Source organism: Opisthocomus hoazin, chromosome 6 (assembly GCF_030867145.1).
Source record: "Opisthocomus hoazin isolate bOpiHoa1 chromosome 6, bOpiHoa1.hap1, whole genome shotgun sequence".
Lineage (NCBI taxonomy): Eukaryota > Metazoa > Chordata > Aves > Opisthocomiformes > Opisthocomidae > Opisthocomus > Opisthocomus hoazin.
In genome coordinates this window covers 32,075,828-32,091,847 of record NC_134419.1, presented here as the reverse complement: position 1 = coordinate 32,091,847, position 16,020 = coordinate 32,075,828, and the positions used below count along the sequence as shown (strand labels likewise).

The 16,020-nt window shown below is 38.0% G+C and overlaps 1 protein-coding gene across 8 annotated transcripts in view; it reads left to right on the top strand.

The window, feature by feature from the left end:
• RALGPS2 (Ral GEF with PH domain and SH3 binding motif 2) overlaps positions 1-16,020 on the top strand; it is a 124,279-nt gene that overhangs the window by 22,567 nt on the left and 85,692 nt on the right. For 5 of the 8 annotated variants that reach the window (XM_075422564.1, XM_075422563.1, XM_075422570.1 and 2 more), the window contains exons 2-3: positions 4,104-4,235; positions 7,726-7,833. In XM_075422564.1, coding sequence (XP_075278679.1) covers positions 4,104-4,235; positions 7,726-7,833 — 240 coding nt within the window. Of the gene's footprint in view, positions 1-1,708; positions 1,855-4,103; positions 4,236-7,725; positions 7,834-16,020 lie in introns of those variants that run through there. The other 3 variants (XM_075422567.1, XM_075422565.1, XM_075422571.1) reach the window with 2 other exon arrangements.

Sequence of the window (16,020 nt, the reverse complement as noted above, 5' to 3'; positions counted from 1 at the left end):
CTGACATTATGAATAAGAACAAAGAGGATGTTGGTCATCATGACTCTTGAGCTGTTTGTTAAATTGCACTGTGGCTGTGTTTCCTCAAAGCTTTTGTACTGTTCTGGACAGGAAGTTTTTAATGTAATTTTAGGGTTGTCTTTTAAAATGCGGTTTGTACAGTATATTTTTGGGATAGCGTTCGACCCAGGCTAAGACAAGAATATCCCTAGGTTCTGCTGTGGAAGGGAGTTAGGCTTACATGTCATGTTAGGCACCTGTCAGTCCAGTGCGCTCTGACCAGGTTTTTTAAGTATTCCACACATGGAGGTTGTAATGTTTAATAGTAAATTTACTATATGAAGATAGTTGGTGTTACAGACAATTTCAGATTTAGCAGAATGATACACAATATACTGAAATCACAATACAAATGCAAGTTAAACTTAATATAGCAATTGCAATATACGGTTCAAACACAATACTAATGCGATCCCCACTAATGGTCTCTATAATATGTTTACTGTCACAATGTTGGGCGTCCCCAGTCACCAGGAAGGAATACATGGGTTGAAGCCAGCTCAAGCCTGTTTCTCTCTTTGAAATTCCATTCTTAGTGATTCAGTTTTTGCACTCTGGGCTGAACGACGTATTCACTCCCCCATACTGGCCCAGCTAACTCAGGGAGACATTCACTTTTTAAAATGAACTCAGGGAGAAACATTTACACCACTAGTTGATTCACTCAGCTGGAACTGTAGGCAGTTGATCTGCTCAACTGACATAGCTGTTTATCTAAAACAAAGGCCACCCTCTGATCCCCTTTGTGCTGAGATAAAGTCAGCTTCTTTGCAACAGCTGTGGTCAGTCACACCCTGCATTATTCCAAGCTTCATGGACATGTGTCCCTTGCTCATCTCCACTGGACTGCGTTCCATTGTGGGGATTTATAGATCAGTCACTGTAATTCAGTGATCATCAAATACAGTCTTGGGTGAATTTGTAGAAAAACTCATTCATTGAAGACAGCAGACTCTGCTTAGTCTAGACATTTTCATTCTTGGGGTATGATAAATCTTTTTTATCAGTATTTCTAGTTTGCTTTTCACTGTACGGTGTGTATGGCATGAAGAGGTAGGAAGATACCACATACTGTGTCCAGGCTTCAGCTTGGCATAAATGCATGCTTAAGTGCTTTATGCATCATACATAAACCAGTTTCAATTCCACATTCAATGCATTTCTAAGCACAAAGGCATTTATTAAATTGAAGAAGAGAAACAGACTGGAAGTTCAAATTTCTCAATGTAATTCAGTTTTTGTAATTGGATATACAGAGTCCGCAGTGAAAACTAATGTGTGACTCACTATTGCAGTGTGGCGACAGTCATTTCACATACCCAGCTGTGCTGCTCTGAACAGCTCTACTGTTGGTCACTTTCTGATATTGCTGTTTACTTATTTTGGTGTTGAGCAGAAGGGTAGTACAACAAACATGATTTAATTATTCCAGTGTTCGGATTTTTTCCAATATTTCTCTTAAATGACAGGCTGGCTGAAGTTGTTGCTGTGACTTCATTGTTATGGGGGTGGCGAGGTTCTCATGTCTAATGCAGCTTTCAAAAGTACATATCTTTTGTAATCTATTTCCTTTGCATGCAAGGTTTTTCTAACTGATATTCTGCTTACTAGAAAAAAAAAATCACCTTTTGTTTTATGTGCCTCATAGGAGTCTGTTCTCCTCATGGTGGCCAATTTCAACCATGCTTGACTAAGGGACCGAGTTCTTGCAATTATTGCAGTCAGTAACCGGATAGAAGGAGAACACGGAGCAGCGTGCACCACCACTGTACCCTTCAGGTACAGTCCTCCAAGGTGGAAAGTCTATCTCACCAGTACCATTTAGGCTGCTGTTAGGTGAATGAGCACATGCTGTGTTCAGATAGCACAGGAAGAAGTGCCTGTCTGTCTGGCAGTCAGGTGGGCAGATGCAAACAGAACTCATAACAGCTTAGGAAGCAGGTAGCAAACTGGAGCTGTTATGTTAAGGCTTGAGAGAGTGTGTTAGGAAATATAGGGGCTGGAGGGAAGTTGCTAGGGCCTGTCTAGGTGCCTATGGGTTATACGAGACTAATTGTTGGGAAACTGGGCTTTAACTCTGTTGCACAGAGAGAAGTTAGTTTGTTCTTGTTTATCTGAGGCTGCTCTGCCAGATTGCCAGCTCCATAGGCTTCTATGATAAATGTAATTTTTTGTGTTAAATGATGCCATCCAAATCCCTCCACAAGAAAATTCCCCAACTTCAGTTTTTACTTTTCCTTGGTCAGAAACAGTTCTCCTCCAATTCTCCCCCTTGTTGTGCCCTGTTAGTATGGGAAAGGGGAACAACTGAAGTATATGTGAGAGACGGGTCAAATATCTAACCTTTAGTTTAAGATTGGCTTTGTACAATACAATTATGGGCCATATAGTATGATGAAACTGTGCAAAGTGACAATTTTTCTTACAGTTACAATGGTTAACCCAGCTCCAATTTTTAAAGGGTATTTTTTTCAGCAGAGAAGACTGAATTGGGACAAGCGTACCACTTAGAGCAGGTGGACAGCCTGAAACTGGTTTTGGAGATGATACCTCTGTCCTCTACTGTCACTATATAAAGGAAATTTATGAGACATCAGAGTTCTATTTCCTTGCTTTTTAGTTCAGTAAATGAAAAGACTATAGGAAAAAGGCATTGGGGAGCTGAGCATTTGGAAATTATTCCATATGAGACAATCCAAAGGGTAATTGAGATAAGAAAGGATGGGACAGCAGTGACAATCGCAAGCCAAATATGAGGTATTTTTTCCCTTTGTATAGTCTGCTAGTATAATATCAGCTAAAATGTAAGTGCAGAAGTACAGCTGAACATAGGTCTAAAGAGGACTCTTAATACTTAAAATTACCTTGAAACTATAGTGTTCGGCTGAAATTTGCAATGTGGCTGTATTTTGGTTGCCCTCCTTTCTGTATTGCATTCCTATGATGACGCTTTAAAGTTACTGCTTTTTTTTGGAAGATTTTTTTTATTATTTATATATTGCAGTTTCTTGCCTTCCAGGCTTGTTTATATGACATACCTGGTTTAGGTCACTTGGAGACAGAGCTTTTTGGATTACTTTATTTTGGTTATTTCATTATGTAGAGATCTTCAGTATGAGATGCTGTAATACTATTTTGTCAAGTGGTATTACTCCATTACCTGTCACTTACCTTCTCCGTTTATTTGCAGACCATGTAATAGTTCTGAGTTGAACTACAAACCTGAAATTAATTTCATAAATAATAGCAACTTCAGAAACAGTCACACCCGTTACAAACATAGACCTATGGAAACTGGTTTATAATCGTTTTTACACTAGAGGGCACTAACATCTCGTGAAATTTAAGCCCAAATCAATTTTTACTCTCACACTTGGGTAGTCTCAGTGTTTTTGTAGTGGATGACAAAGGTTTCAATTTGTTAGCAGCCTTTTCTGTGTAGAAATAATAAATAATAGTATTCTTGCAAGAATGCATTTAAAGTTACTGTATGCAGTTTTTCCTTTGTGTGGTTTTGTTTTAAACTAAATAATTTGGGTAATTTGTGGAGATAAGTAAATTCTGCTTGTACTCTTAAATTGCTTTTAATGTCATAATTTTGACTTGAAGCTGGTGAATAGGCATATAGGATAGGAAATTATTGGATAACTTCTTGTAAAAGTTATCTAATAAAGTTAACATCTGGTATATCCTTTTTAAAATTGGTAATCAAAGGAAATTAACCATACATGAACTGATGTTGCAGGCCTAACGGTAAGTTAGGGTTAATACATACATTTACACATCGATACCTGGTATAAAGAAAATAGTATGGAAAAGAATATGGAAGTCTCTACTACCAGCAAGTAATGGACTGCAATGGAACTTTCCATTGTTTATGTTGTTTTTAAATAGGTAATTTTAGAATATGTGTTTGAATCTGAAGTTTGGACCTCAGAGTGGTGTAGCCATTTTGGAAGTACTTTTTTTTGTCTTAATTTTAGATACTGAATCTTGTTTAAAACACGTGAATGAAATGGTTTCTGATTTTTTGCTCTTTGTAGGAATGGTTGTTCAGTTGCCTTGGAGATGATCCTGCTGCTGTAAATGTAGGGCCGAAGATTAATGGTGTGGGCAGCATGGACCTAATGAACGGACAGTCAAGCAGTGTTAATATTGCAGCTACTGCTTCAGAGGTAAGGATTACAAAACTCAGTTATTGTATACTTAAGACCACAAGTACTCAATTTTTTTTAAAATGCACCAAAATGTTGGCTTTTAACAGATCTGGTGTAGCAGATTCTTGTTTTGTGTGTTGATTTCATATGTCCTAGTTTAGATGTGAAGAACTTAGTTCTGACCTTTGTATGCTAAAATAAAGCGTGAGCTAGCATTTACAGCCTTGCTGTAGCCAAAGCTGCCTTTTTATGTTCTCTTACATCACATCTGTACAAGGAAGCTTTTCAAGCTTGAACAATAATGGATGCTTTTAGTACAATAAGCTGGGCTGGCAAGGCCTGTGGGAAACGTTCTCTTCTTTGACAGGTACTTGCATGTGTGTGTCGAGGGGCAGTCTGACACAGCAGCGCCGGAAAAAGGTTGTTCCTTTGTCTCCTGGACTATATTCAGGCATTGGTGTGCTCCCCTCCTGCCCACCAAAGTTTCTAGAAGTGAGCAGCTCATGAGTTAAAGAGCATATCAGTTCAGCAATGGAGATTGGCTTCGTATGCTGGTGCCTCTGATTTTGAAGTTAATGTAGTTTTCCATTTGTCATGTGCTTGTTAAGGAAGAGTGGGAGCAGGGGATATGAAATTAGTACCAGAACTTTTTGAGTTCTTTTTGTTACAACCATGTGAGGAGCTGTTGAGAGTAGTGACTAGTTCTTAAATTATAAGCAATGTCAGAGGGTTTGCGAGACCTGATGTTTTGTCTTTTTTTTTCCTCAGAACTCTTGCAAATCACTCTTCAGGTTTTTGTTGTGTTTTTTTCTTGTTGTTTGTTTGTTTTTTAATGCCTTGTAGTACTGGCATAGAGAGAACTGAAAATCTGCCTTCGGTGTGTATTGAGTGATCTTTCCAGATGCACTGTTTGTCTGTCATCTTTAGGGTGGCTGGAAATGTGCTTTGGCTTGTACAGATATACGATAAGAACCTAAGCTTTCTGCTCAGGGAAGACAGTTACTTCATTGCTGATGCATATTACGTTTATTGCTTTTGTTACAGTGTGAAATGTGTTTTCACCATAGTGAATTTCAGTTTGTCTCTTTCTTTCATTCTTCATTTGTCTATTGTTTAAAAGACAAAGTATTCAAGAACCCTACAAAGTCATTAGTGATGAGAGCCATAAAGTCCTGAAAACAGTTGCTTCCTTGGGTGAATCTTTGCACCTTACCAAAGGTGTTAATTTTATTTATATAATTAAACGTGTGTTGATAGCAGGGCTCCATGTGTGCTGTGCACTTGCATGTGCATATGGAAATAGAAAGTAACACAAACAAGGTGAAAGGAAAATTGGTGTGTTGTGGTATCAAAAGGGATCAAATAATCTCCAGCACAATTTCACAAGTATTGTCAAGATTTAGACGAGAAAGCTGGCATCAGTCTCCAAGACCATTGTTTGTTTTTATAAAGATTCTTGTACTTCCCTTATCGTTGTGTTACAAAACATTGATTGGACAATTGTTGGCGTGCAACAGAAAAATTTTCTTGGAGGAAAGATCTCATTTAACTCAACAAGATAATGTTTACATGATATCTGATAAAATTGAGTAAAATATATTTTGGCAAGGTTACATGAATCTGCTTTCAGCAAGTGGTATTTTTTTCCTAACTTGACTAACCAGGAGGAGGGAGGGCTTGTAACTGGAATGTTTCTGTATGTATGTTGGTTACTGAAAATGCCTGTCTGGTTTGGAGTTTTTGGTGGTGTTTTCAAAGTTGGGTTTCGCAGAGAGATGGTGCTGTTAAAAGAATCTAACTAAAACTGGACATGATTATTAAATACGTATTTTCTTCTAACAAGTGCTTAAAAATAGACGAGTTTTTCAGCTGGCTGAATACTCAAGGAGTTCAAATGTTCTTGTTTCTGTTAGAGGGAAGCCAAAACCAAAATATATATTATAGCACTAAAATACTGCCTTGTTAAGTTTTCAGGAGAAGACATGAGCACAGTAGAACTATTTACCAGCATCAGTGACCGTGTGCTATCTTCCTTCCTGCCTTGGCATCAGCAGGTGTGACGCAGGTGTTACTGACAGTGGAGTGAAACAGTGCTGAAATTTGGCTTCCACCAGAAGTGATCTGGTGAAGGGCTCATTAATCTGTGTGTTATGTATATGACCCATATCCATGATCCTGAAAACTTTCAACATTAGCAGTGTAACTACACAGACTGTCAGAAAGTGCCTGCCGTATGTGTGGGCCAAAGTCTAATCTTTAGATCTTGGTTTGTGCACAGCTGAGCTGGAGCTCCCAGCAATGGTGAGAATAAGCTCTGCGCACCAAGACTGGTTTTCTCTCTTGAATCTCTCCAGACAAAGTATTAGCAAAACTGTTGTGGGAGCTCTATTAGCGCTTATTTCAATGCTGTGTTACTGCTAAAGCAAGCGGGTGCAATACTGTGCGTCAGGCAAGTGTACTGTTTGCTGAAGAAGCATTACGTTTGATACAGTTGTTGACTGTAGTAACTGCGGTCTTTCGTAATCGTTTTGTCCACAGGTCTTATCTTTTTTCTTCCTTTTTAGTCAAGAGCCTGCTTTATACCAGGTTTCTCAAAATAAGAAGGAACTAAGCATGCGTAGCCTTTCAGGTCTTCAGAGGAGAGTGGGGCAGCAGAGTGGTTGCATGCTGCATGTGTATTTCTGAAATAAGTGTGCCTGGGGTTCAGATGTAAAGCGTACTTCTGGATATGACGGCTCAGTCTCCATGCAAAAAAACCCTTCTTTCTTGTAATGACTGAAGGGAATCTAGGTTTGCATCTATACAATAAAGGAAATGACTACTTGTAACGTAGATGTATTGTTTTTGTATGAAACATATGAAAACAATATATGAAACCAATCTGAAGAGTTAGTTTCATACAAAGTGTTAGTTTTTTGAACCATATTTGTATTTTGCAGGCAATATAAATCTTTGTAGTAAATCTTTGTGTAAATAACATTGTAGGATCTGGTATTTTTTGCAAATGACAATTACTAGTGTTTAAAAAAGACTAAGTGTCTTCAACAGGAACACATATGTAGCTCATGGTGAAATTTTTTGGCAGTTCTAATGCTTCGAAGAGAAACAGGAAGAGATTGATTGATACTGTTTGTTGGTCTGCCCCAAAGGAATAGCTTTGTCTTTTTCCTCACCATAGTGGTATTTTTTTTTAGTTTGAAATTCAGTGTAATTGTGTTGTTGACAGGGAAGTTAGTAATGACAACAAAATCGGAATTTAATTATGTGTTGAAATGTAGCTGTCGTGTTTTGAAGACCACCTTTGAAATCCATTGAAGCCAGTTTGCGAGTCTCTGATTTTAGAGGTCTTTGTCAAGAGAAAGTATCTTCTGTGATTTTAATTGATAATTTGCCCAATAGAAGATTTCTGTGAACAGTGATGCTTGAACAGAAATTTTACTTTTAGGAGCGTAAAAACAAAACGGAAGAGGAAAGAACCAAAATATCATTAGCATTTTTGTTTCTGCAGAAGAGTAGCAGCTCTGAATCCTTGAGTGACAAAGGTTCAGCTGAACTGAAGAAGAGCTTTGATGCAGTGGTATTTGATGTTCTGAAGGTTACACCAGAAGAATATGCGGTAAGCTTTTCAAGTAATTTTTGTTACTTTGTGTGTGAATCTTCTTGGCAACTACTTCTGTGCTTCTCCATTTCTGTATGCGTTTTGCCTAACTTGCGTTGTCCATAGGTTTCAAAAATGGATCCTGCACTAAAGTTCTTTATTGTCTGTGTTCTGTTTAATGTGAAATGATCTTTTAGGGCTATGGTGTCCATGCATTTTTCACACTTTTATATGTAATATAGACCAAAGATTGTTAAATCTAGATGGCGCAGCTAATTCTGACATGCATATTGTAGTTGCAAGAATATACTTGACCTGTACTTGTTTTTTCTGGACGCATTTTAATTATTAACTCTAATTCTTGCATATAGAGAGAGTTTTCTTATGGGTGAAATGGTACAGAATAATGAGTTGGATATACTGCAGAACCAAGAACAAAGGAGTAAAAATATTTGATCAAAACACTGAGTAATTTTTTTTGTAATTACTGTTTTCTTTTTATACTCAACTTGCAGAGCTTAAGATGACAGATGGTCCCTCTGAGTGGCTCAAGTATGTGCTAGAAAGATTGCTAACAAGTTATTTCTCTTACTGCATTTATAATTCAAGTGGTGAGATTGATGAGCTGTCCTGGAGAGATTATCAATACATGGTAGTATGTATCACAAAATACTCCCATGAAGTTTGTTGAGGTTTTAATCATTAATAACTATTTCAGTTAATTATTAATGGCTAAACTGATTTTAAGGAGCACAGTGAAAATTTAAAGCATCTGGGTTATGAAGTGGTACTTACACATTAAATTCTTTTTGGATAGTTGATGGGATTTATTCCTGACTGAGGTTCAAGTCATGTAGTTTGGGCCTCTATCTTGTTCTGTTGTCAGGATCAGCTGGATGATAAATCACCTGCTTTTCATGAGAAGGTGTTTTTGGGGCTGGCTGTCATTTCAGTTTTGTCTTACTATTTCTCTGCATAAAGGAAATCCAAGTACTTGAGGAATTTGGGGCTGGGAGCATGAATTCAAATGGAATTAGGCATTCAGGCCAGAACAGCTACAGGTTTCTTTGAATGGCTCAGCTGTATAGCCAGTGGTGGATGCTGTTGAGCAGCAGAGTAGATCACTTTGTGGAGTTGCTATCACTTGGACAGCAAAATATACAAAGGTGCTTTGTCTTATATCGCATTTCATAATCATTTTGCTCTCCTAAATCATCTGTCCTGTGCAGAAACCTTTGTTTTCATGGATGTTCTAAATGTTACCTACTTACTAAAACTTGGTTGGATAGAAATCTTAATTAAAAAGTCCATTGTTTTCACTGTTTTCGTATTATGCCTCAAATTGGGTAGAGTTCCACTCACAAACAGGGATCTTTAATTAAGCATTTCACATTACAATTACAAACCTGTGGTTGTATTTTTGGTTTATACTACCTAGTATAATTTTGCTGTTTTCTCAGTTCCCCAAAAGAAAGTATCTTTACTCTTAGTTTTCTCCTTTTGAAGTATCTAGTTCTTCATACCAGGCTTCATTTACTGTAAATGGATCTGAAATGTCTTATAGAATTCTGACAAATTGAGCAAAATTGCCAGTAGGCAGTGTTCAGCCCTTTGGCAAGGTTATAATTTGTTTCATTTCTTTTTCAATGTTTCTGTCTTCATTAACTTTTTTCCTCAGGCAAGTTTGTCTGCTCTTCCAGTAGGGCTTGCTTGCTTTGAATGCAGTCTTTTCTGTTCATTCTTGCTGAAGGTTGTAGAAAGAAGTAAATTTGCCAAAAACTTAGGTACCTTGGACAAAAAGTACCTTTGACCCTTACACTTGTTTTTATTTTATTGGCTATTTCCTTATTGCTTGTGTTTTTAGTCTTGCCATAACAGAGGATATAAAGTGTTCATCTGGATTTCAGTGTTAATGTGAAGACTGCCAGAGCGAAGCAGTATGGCCAAGCGCTTGAGGATACCAGCACTCTTGAGAATGCAAAACTGTGTTATTAAGGTTTTCATTATGACAGTGGGTATGCACCTCTCGGATTGGGCATGGATATGCTACCAATTGCTGTTTCAAAGTACGACACAACTTCTAGTTTAGGGATAGCTCTTGTAAAACATGCAGTGCAGACTACTGACATCTGTGACTTAGCAAAGACTGAATTCTGTTACCAACTGCAATACCAATACTGTTGGTTTTCACCGTTTAAAAAAATACAAATTTTTTTTGAAGTGGTGAACTGAGGAAATATTTTATAGGCTGTGTAAGTACTTTATTCATGGAGAGAAAAGATAATGTGATAAGAGCAATAAAAGCAAGTTGCTGCACGGGAGCTAGACAGACAGCTGTCTAGTTAATGGTTAGGAAACCTTGGCTCAAATGAAAAAGAATCCCAGTGCATAGGCAGCATAAAGATGAGTTAACTGATAAAGTCACCATCAGCATTGGGAAGTCTTGTCCTGTGCCTGATATGATAAGCTGCATTTTGATCAAAATGAGTTGCTGTGTATAGATGGGACAATTACAGTTATTCTGAAGAAAGAAGAGCAAAAATCTGAAAGATAATGAAGTTTGAGAGATACTGGAAATGAGATTGATGCAATTGGTTTCAGTACGAATATGAAACACAGATGTCTTTTCAGTTCCCTCTGTGTTAGAGACATCACTGTTCTTTCAAAACTCGATCTGTTTAGTCAGTTAGTGGGTAAGAGACAACTTGGTCTACAAAAACTATTGGTTGTGATCCTGTATTTTCAGGAAGCTGCTTACCAAGGCAAAGAGAAGCCCAGGTGTAAATACTTTTGGTGACTTGATTTCCATATTCTTCCCTTTGGCAGTCATCTAACACTATCCTGCATGCACAGTCCATGTAATGGTTCTTTGTTCAGCCTCATACTAACTTTCTAGCAAAAGTACGCTAGTCCTTTGAGGTGTCTCGTTTGAACAGTAACAGAAATTATTATTGTGATGTGTGTCTAATTATCCAGTTATACTGTTGTTACCAACCAGGTGGTTTAAGTTCTTCATAAGGCTGAAGGCTGCTTTAGGAAGGGCCAATTTATAGGTGGAACAGGTGAGATTTTCAGGTGTAGCTGCTGCTATTGCAGATTTATACATTGCTTTATCCCCCTGCAGCTTACAAAAACAAAGTTTCTGGGGGATGTATTGAATGCCTGCATGTTTTGTAAATTCTGGAGGACAAGAATCTCATGCGATGAATATAGAATAGGATGCCATTTGTGTTCTGCTAAGGATTCTACAGATGGCTTTCTAGCTGTAACTAATAAGGAGACTGTCTCTGTCTTAAATACCTGCTTTTAGGCTGATCACTGCTCACTTCTTTATTAAACGGGTAAAAGCCACAAAACAAGTTGGTGCCAGGATTACCCACCGGTGTCTGGCCCTGCTGATGGAGCCGTTCAGTGCATACAGGGTAGGCACAGTTGCAGTGAATGCTGTCCATTTTCGCTGAAGGGAAAAGTGTGGTTTCGAGTGTACAGGGCACAATTTGTGGGGCAGGGATATGTTAATGGTGCCGTGGCAGTGGGGGGGGGGGGGGGGGGGAGCTGCTGAGGCTGAAAGAAAGAAGGAAAATGCTTTGGAGACGTGAGTTCCAAATTAAGATGCTGGCGAACCTCAGGTTGAAGAAACATTTATTTTTTTGCTTTACAGTAAATTTCTATTCCTTAGACTGCTACTGTTTAATTATTTGACTGTTTATTACTTTTTGACTCACTTTTCCATTTTATACTTCAACTTAGCCACGGTGGTGTAAATATTTGAGGTAGAATTAAGGGAAGTGCAGCTGTATAAATCCATTGCTTTTTTTTCCACCAAGTTATCTAAGAAGGATTCTTTATTCTTCACCCTGGTCTCTGAAAGCGCTACAAAGTGAGTTTGCATTAAGATGTTTGTGTATTTCTTTTCTTTTTGATTCCAGTTAAGCTTTGCCAGATGGGTGATGGAAAAAAGAATATTGCTCAATTTGGAAACAGTATACAAATAAAGTTTTATTTTAAAAATGTTTTGGCGAAACAAGGAATTTCTCAGGTGTTCTTATGTGACAGTTAAGTATCAAGTTATCTATGTATAAGAAAAGAGCATGAGAGTGTGTTTTGTAAATGAAGCAGGTCCCAAGAGTTGTAGAACACATTGCATGTGTAATAAAACAGTAGAAACAGGTCCTGAGGTGTGTGGGGTTCAACAAACTCATTTTTTGAGTTGTCTTTGAGCAGAACAAAAATAACTTAAACTCTGTCCCAGGGTTCCCCCACAGGAGAACTTTCTCTTTTGTGCGTGACTCTGGCAGAATCACAATCCCCTCCCGAGTTCCTGCGCAGCTACTGGTGTGGGTTGTGCCGCCCAGTTCCGGGCAGCAGTGTTGGTTTTGGACTCTCCCGAGGCTGGTTGTCGGTGGATCAGGGAGCTTGAGGCAAGTCTGTCTGCTGCATTTGAGAGCGGTTTGAATAAAGTGAAGTACTGGGTCCTAGGAGCTTTTGATGAAAAAGGATATCTGCTTGTATGTGTTCCTTAGTTTTATTTTAGAGAAGAATGTTAGAGAATAAGTAAGCTCCCAGTGAGAAATGGGAGGAAATATTAATGATAAAAGTTCTAGAGCGAAATTTGTGAGAAAACAAGTAGAGTTTCAACACAGGAACTTCAGTCCCCCAGCATTCATTTTGGACAGCAGAATTATTCTCTTACTGATGCAGTGCTTAACAGAGGCTTAGCTATTTTTTCAGTGAGGAAAATTATTCTGGCAGCCTGGTGAGACAGTGCTAAGCCAAGTTGGAAGGCTTAAATGTAATTCCTTCTAAAAATTCAGGTTAAGGAACAGTTTATGAAGTGCTGCTTGAACCAACATGGGTTCAAGGAAAATCAGATTGTGGCAGTATTCTTCAATAACCACAATGTAGGCTTTTTTTTTTCAGACAAATTTAGTTTTTCTTTTTACAGTGAGAGTCTCTGGCGGGGAGCTCTATGGGAAGTGCACTGTCCTCATGGTAGGTACACAGCAGGAAAACAAGTAGTACAAGCAAGCAGCCTGGCAGGAGGAGTTCATTGCTTGAGAAGGTCTAGGGACTAGAAAGGTGGGATTATAGTCCAGGTCAAATCGGAACTTTCATATAGCAGAATGGAGAGGAGCTCAATGCGGTGGTGTTAACTGCAGCTAGAAGTTCTTATATTAGATTTTTATGGAAGGAAGGTAATCCTTATGTGTTCATAGAAAACAGAGAAGGAATTGGCGAATATGTGAAAATTTTATTTCATTGAGCTTCTCCATATTCCTGAAAAAGGAGCGATGAGATGTATTCTTAATCATCTGGTTGTAAAATTTCTAGCCTGGCAGCCTTGTCTGAGAAAGAGGTAAATCTCTTTATCTGTACATGAAGCTGTCTGTTAGTAAGTTTAGTATTTTGAAGTAGTAGTTAACAAGTCCGGCATCTCAACACACAGGAGAGCTGAAATATTTTGTTGGGGACTGTCCCCAGGCAAGATCTTTGAACTTTATGCGAAAGCTCCAGTGGCTGTCCAGGGGGGTAAAAAGTGATCTTTCCAACTGCCATTCCAGTGTCTTAATTGCAAGATGATCATTTTCTGTTTTTAAAATATGGTTTTGCCTTATAGGGTTCAAGTGAATGAGGATTGAGAAATATTAGTCCTACATTAAAAAACATACGTCTTCCAATCATATTCTAGAATTGTTATCTAGGATCTTGGGTAAACATAAAAAAATTTCCATTCAGCTCTTTCATTACATGAGCAATGAAGAAGGTCTTTAATGTACATAAATGAACTCAACAGACTTCTGGAAAGGTAGAAAATACCAAGTTTCCCTATCTTTGTGTAATCAGGATGCTTATTTAAATGATGAGCAAGAAGTTGTTCAAGGTTTTGTAATGCACATGTGATTTTATATTTTTTTAAATATATGCAGCTGACAACTGAGCTATACACGAGCTGACAACTCAAAAACAGTTGTAGTTGCCTTGCTTCATGTAGCAAGTTGATGTGAACACTGACAATTTTTTGTTTGAATATTAAAACATTAGACCACATTAAGGAGAGGGTGCTATCCAGGAATTTGTATTGGCTGGGTTAAGTAGCTGGAATGAGAAAAGTTAGTGCTTTGTATCTCTTTGCTGCAGAAACCAAATTAGCGCCTTACTTATTGGGGTTTAAATTGCTCATGATTTGGTCATGGCAGAAGTTACTTTTTTGTAAGTGTTGATCAATGACATATCATAAATTATTTTCTAAGTTTTGTCATTTCAAGTGCAATTAATTAGAACGTTAACCTTTCAGTTTGCTTTATTTTTTACTTAGCAGTGAGCAAGCATCCTTAAAATGGTAAAAAATCAGTTGAGCGTTAGACTTATAAATATGAATAAGTTAATGTTTAAAAGATTTTTTGTTAAAGATATTTTTAAACTCTTAGGTACACTGTCATATCTACAATCCCAAATGGCTTCTTACCCGTCCGCTTAGGTGTTCAGCTATCGGTTGCTTGCCTGTTTTGAATTGTGAACAGTTTTTTAAGTGCTTGGAACTCTTAATGGAAATTGCTAGCTCCCTAAGAAAGGAACCTCGATAAGGGATGTTACTTGAAGTGGTAATGTGTTACTGTAGATACTACTTTTAATGAAAGCAGCAACATGTATAAACCAAACAAGGACAAATACCCCCAGCCTAATATCTACGTGATGCTAGAATCAAGAAGTTTCTCTGTTAAAACGTACTGGATATCTTTTAGTTCTTAGAGTTGCATTTTTAATATTGTAATATTCTTAATAGCAATTCATAATCTTTTTAGTGATGAGCATTAATCTTGATCTTTGACGTGTGTGGGGTTTTTTCACCAGTGTTAATATACCATTCCCTATTGAAAATGTATGCATTTGATTTGATATGTGAATTCTGATGTGAAGTTATAAGAACTGTCTTGGTTTTATAAATAGTGGGTATTGATCCTATTACTATTGAAGTAATAATTGGTTTAGGAGTCACTACTGGAACAAATAATATTCTAATTTAGCTAAGGCAGTTCAGGTTGGTGAAGATGACAGACTATGGAGGGCTGGGAAGAAAGACAACATCGATTTTTAAGCATTCTCTCTTGTGTGTGAACAATGAATCACTTTCCTGGCTCATTTTTATTGCGCTGTTGTTGTAATCTTTTTTTTGTTGAGGAAGATTTGCAGTGAAATGTTAATAACTATTTAAATGCCTGGTCTTTTCGTAAGGGTGTTTTAATATACACTATATTCAGTTTTCATTGACGTGCCCATTCTTTTGTTTCACCTTCCCCACCCCAGTGAATTTCCTTTTTAATTTCTTTTATTGGGAAGCATAGCAATACGTTCATTCAGCCACATATTTACCTAAAACAATACATATCTGAGAAAGCTTGGTATACTTCAGGAGACAAACAGGAGACTAGAGATTGAGTTCTATGGCTGGTGTTTCAGGACTGGGTTTTTCACCTTGGAAGTCAAAGATAGGAGTTAACTCTTGCTGTAATGTGTGGCTGTTCCATGGTTGGGATTGGATCGGGTGAGAGAGATGAATCCACAGTTTCCTTCTGTCCCTCTGTCTCTTGAGTGTTCTCTGCAGGTGAGAAAGTGGAATCGCCTGGTGCTTGTGCCTGCACAGCCACGGATATGTGCTTAGGTGGTTTACAGAACTGGGATAGATTTGCTTCTTCCTGGTGAGTGGGGAGTTCAAAATAACACAACCCCCAAATATCAGGCAAGTTTGTCTTACACAGTGGTACAGACTTTCTGTGTTTAGAGAAGTGCTGCCTTCATAGGGAAGCCCTTTTCTTAGACTTTCTGAAGTTAACATCTTAAACTTTTAAGTCAGATTTAGAAATAAATAAGCAAATTTGGGCCTCAGCTACCTTTAGGATCAGGGTTCTCTGAACATGTGTTTATTATTAGCTTCAAGTCCATTTTAACTCCAGAAATTAGTTAGCCAAATTTTCCCTGCCCCCTTCTTAAATATCATGCTTTTGGAGATAAATCTTGTTCCCCCTGCTTGTCAGTTGTCTTTCCCCGCCCCAGTAAAGACATGCCTTGCCTATTTGTTTCCCCAAAAGAGCCTTATGCGGAGATATCTCAAAGAAGAGGGCATACTATTGAATTGCCAAGATGAAGCTGGTTTTGCTTACCCAGGTACAGGGTCACATAACCCAGAATGACAGCTATGACATGTTT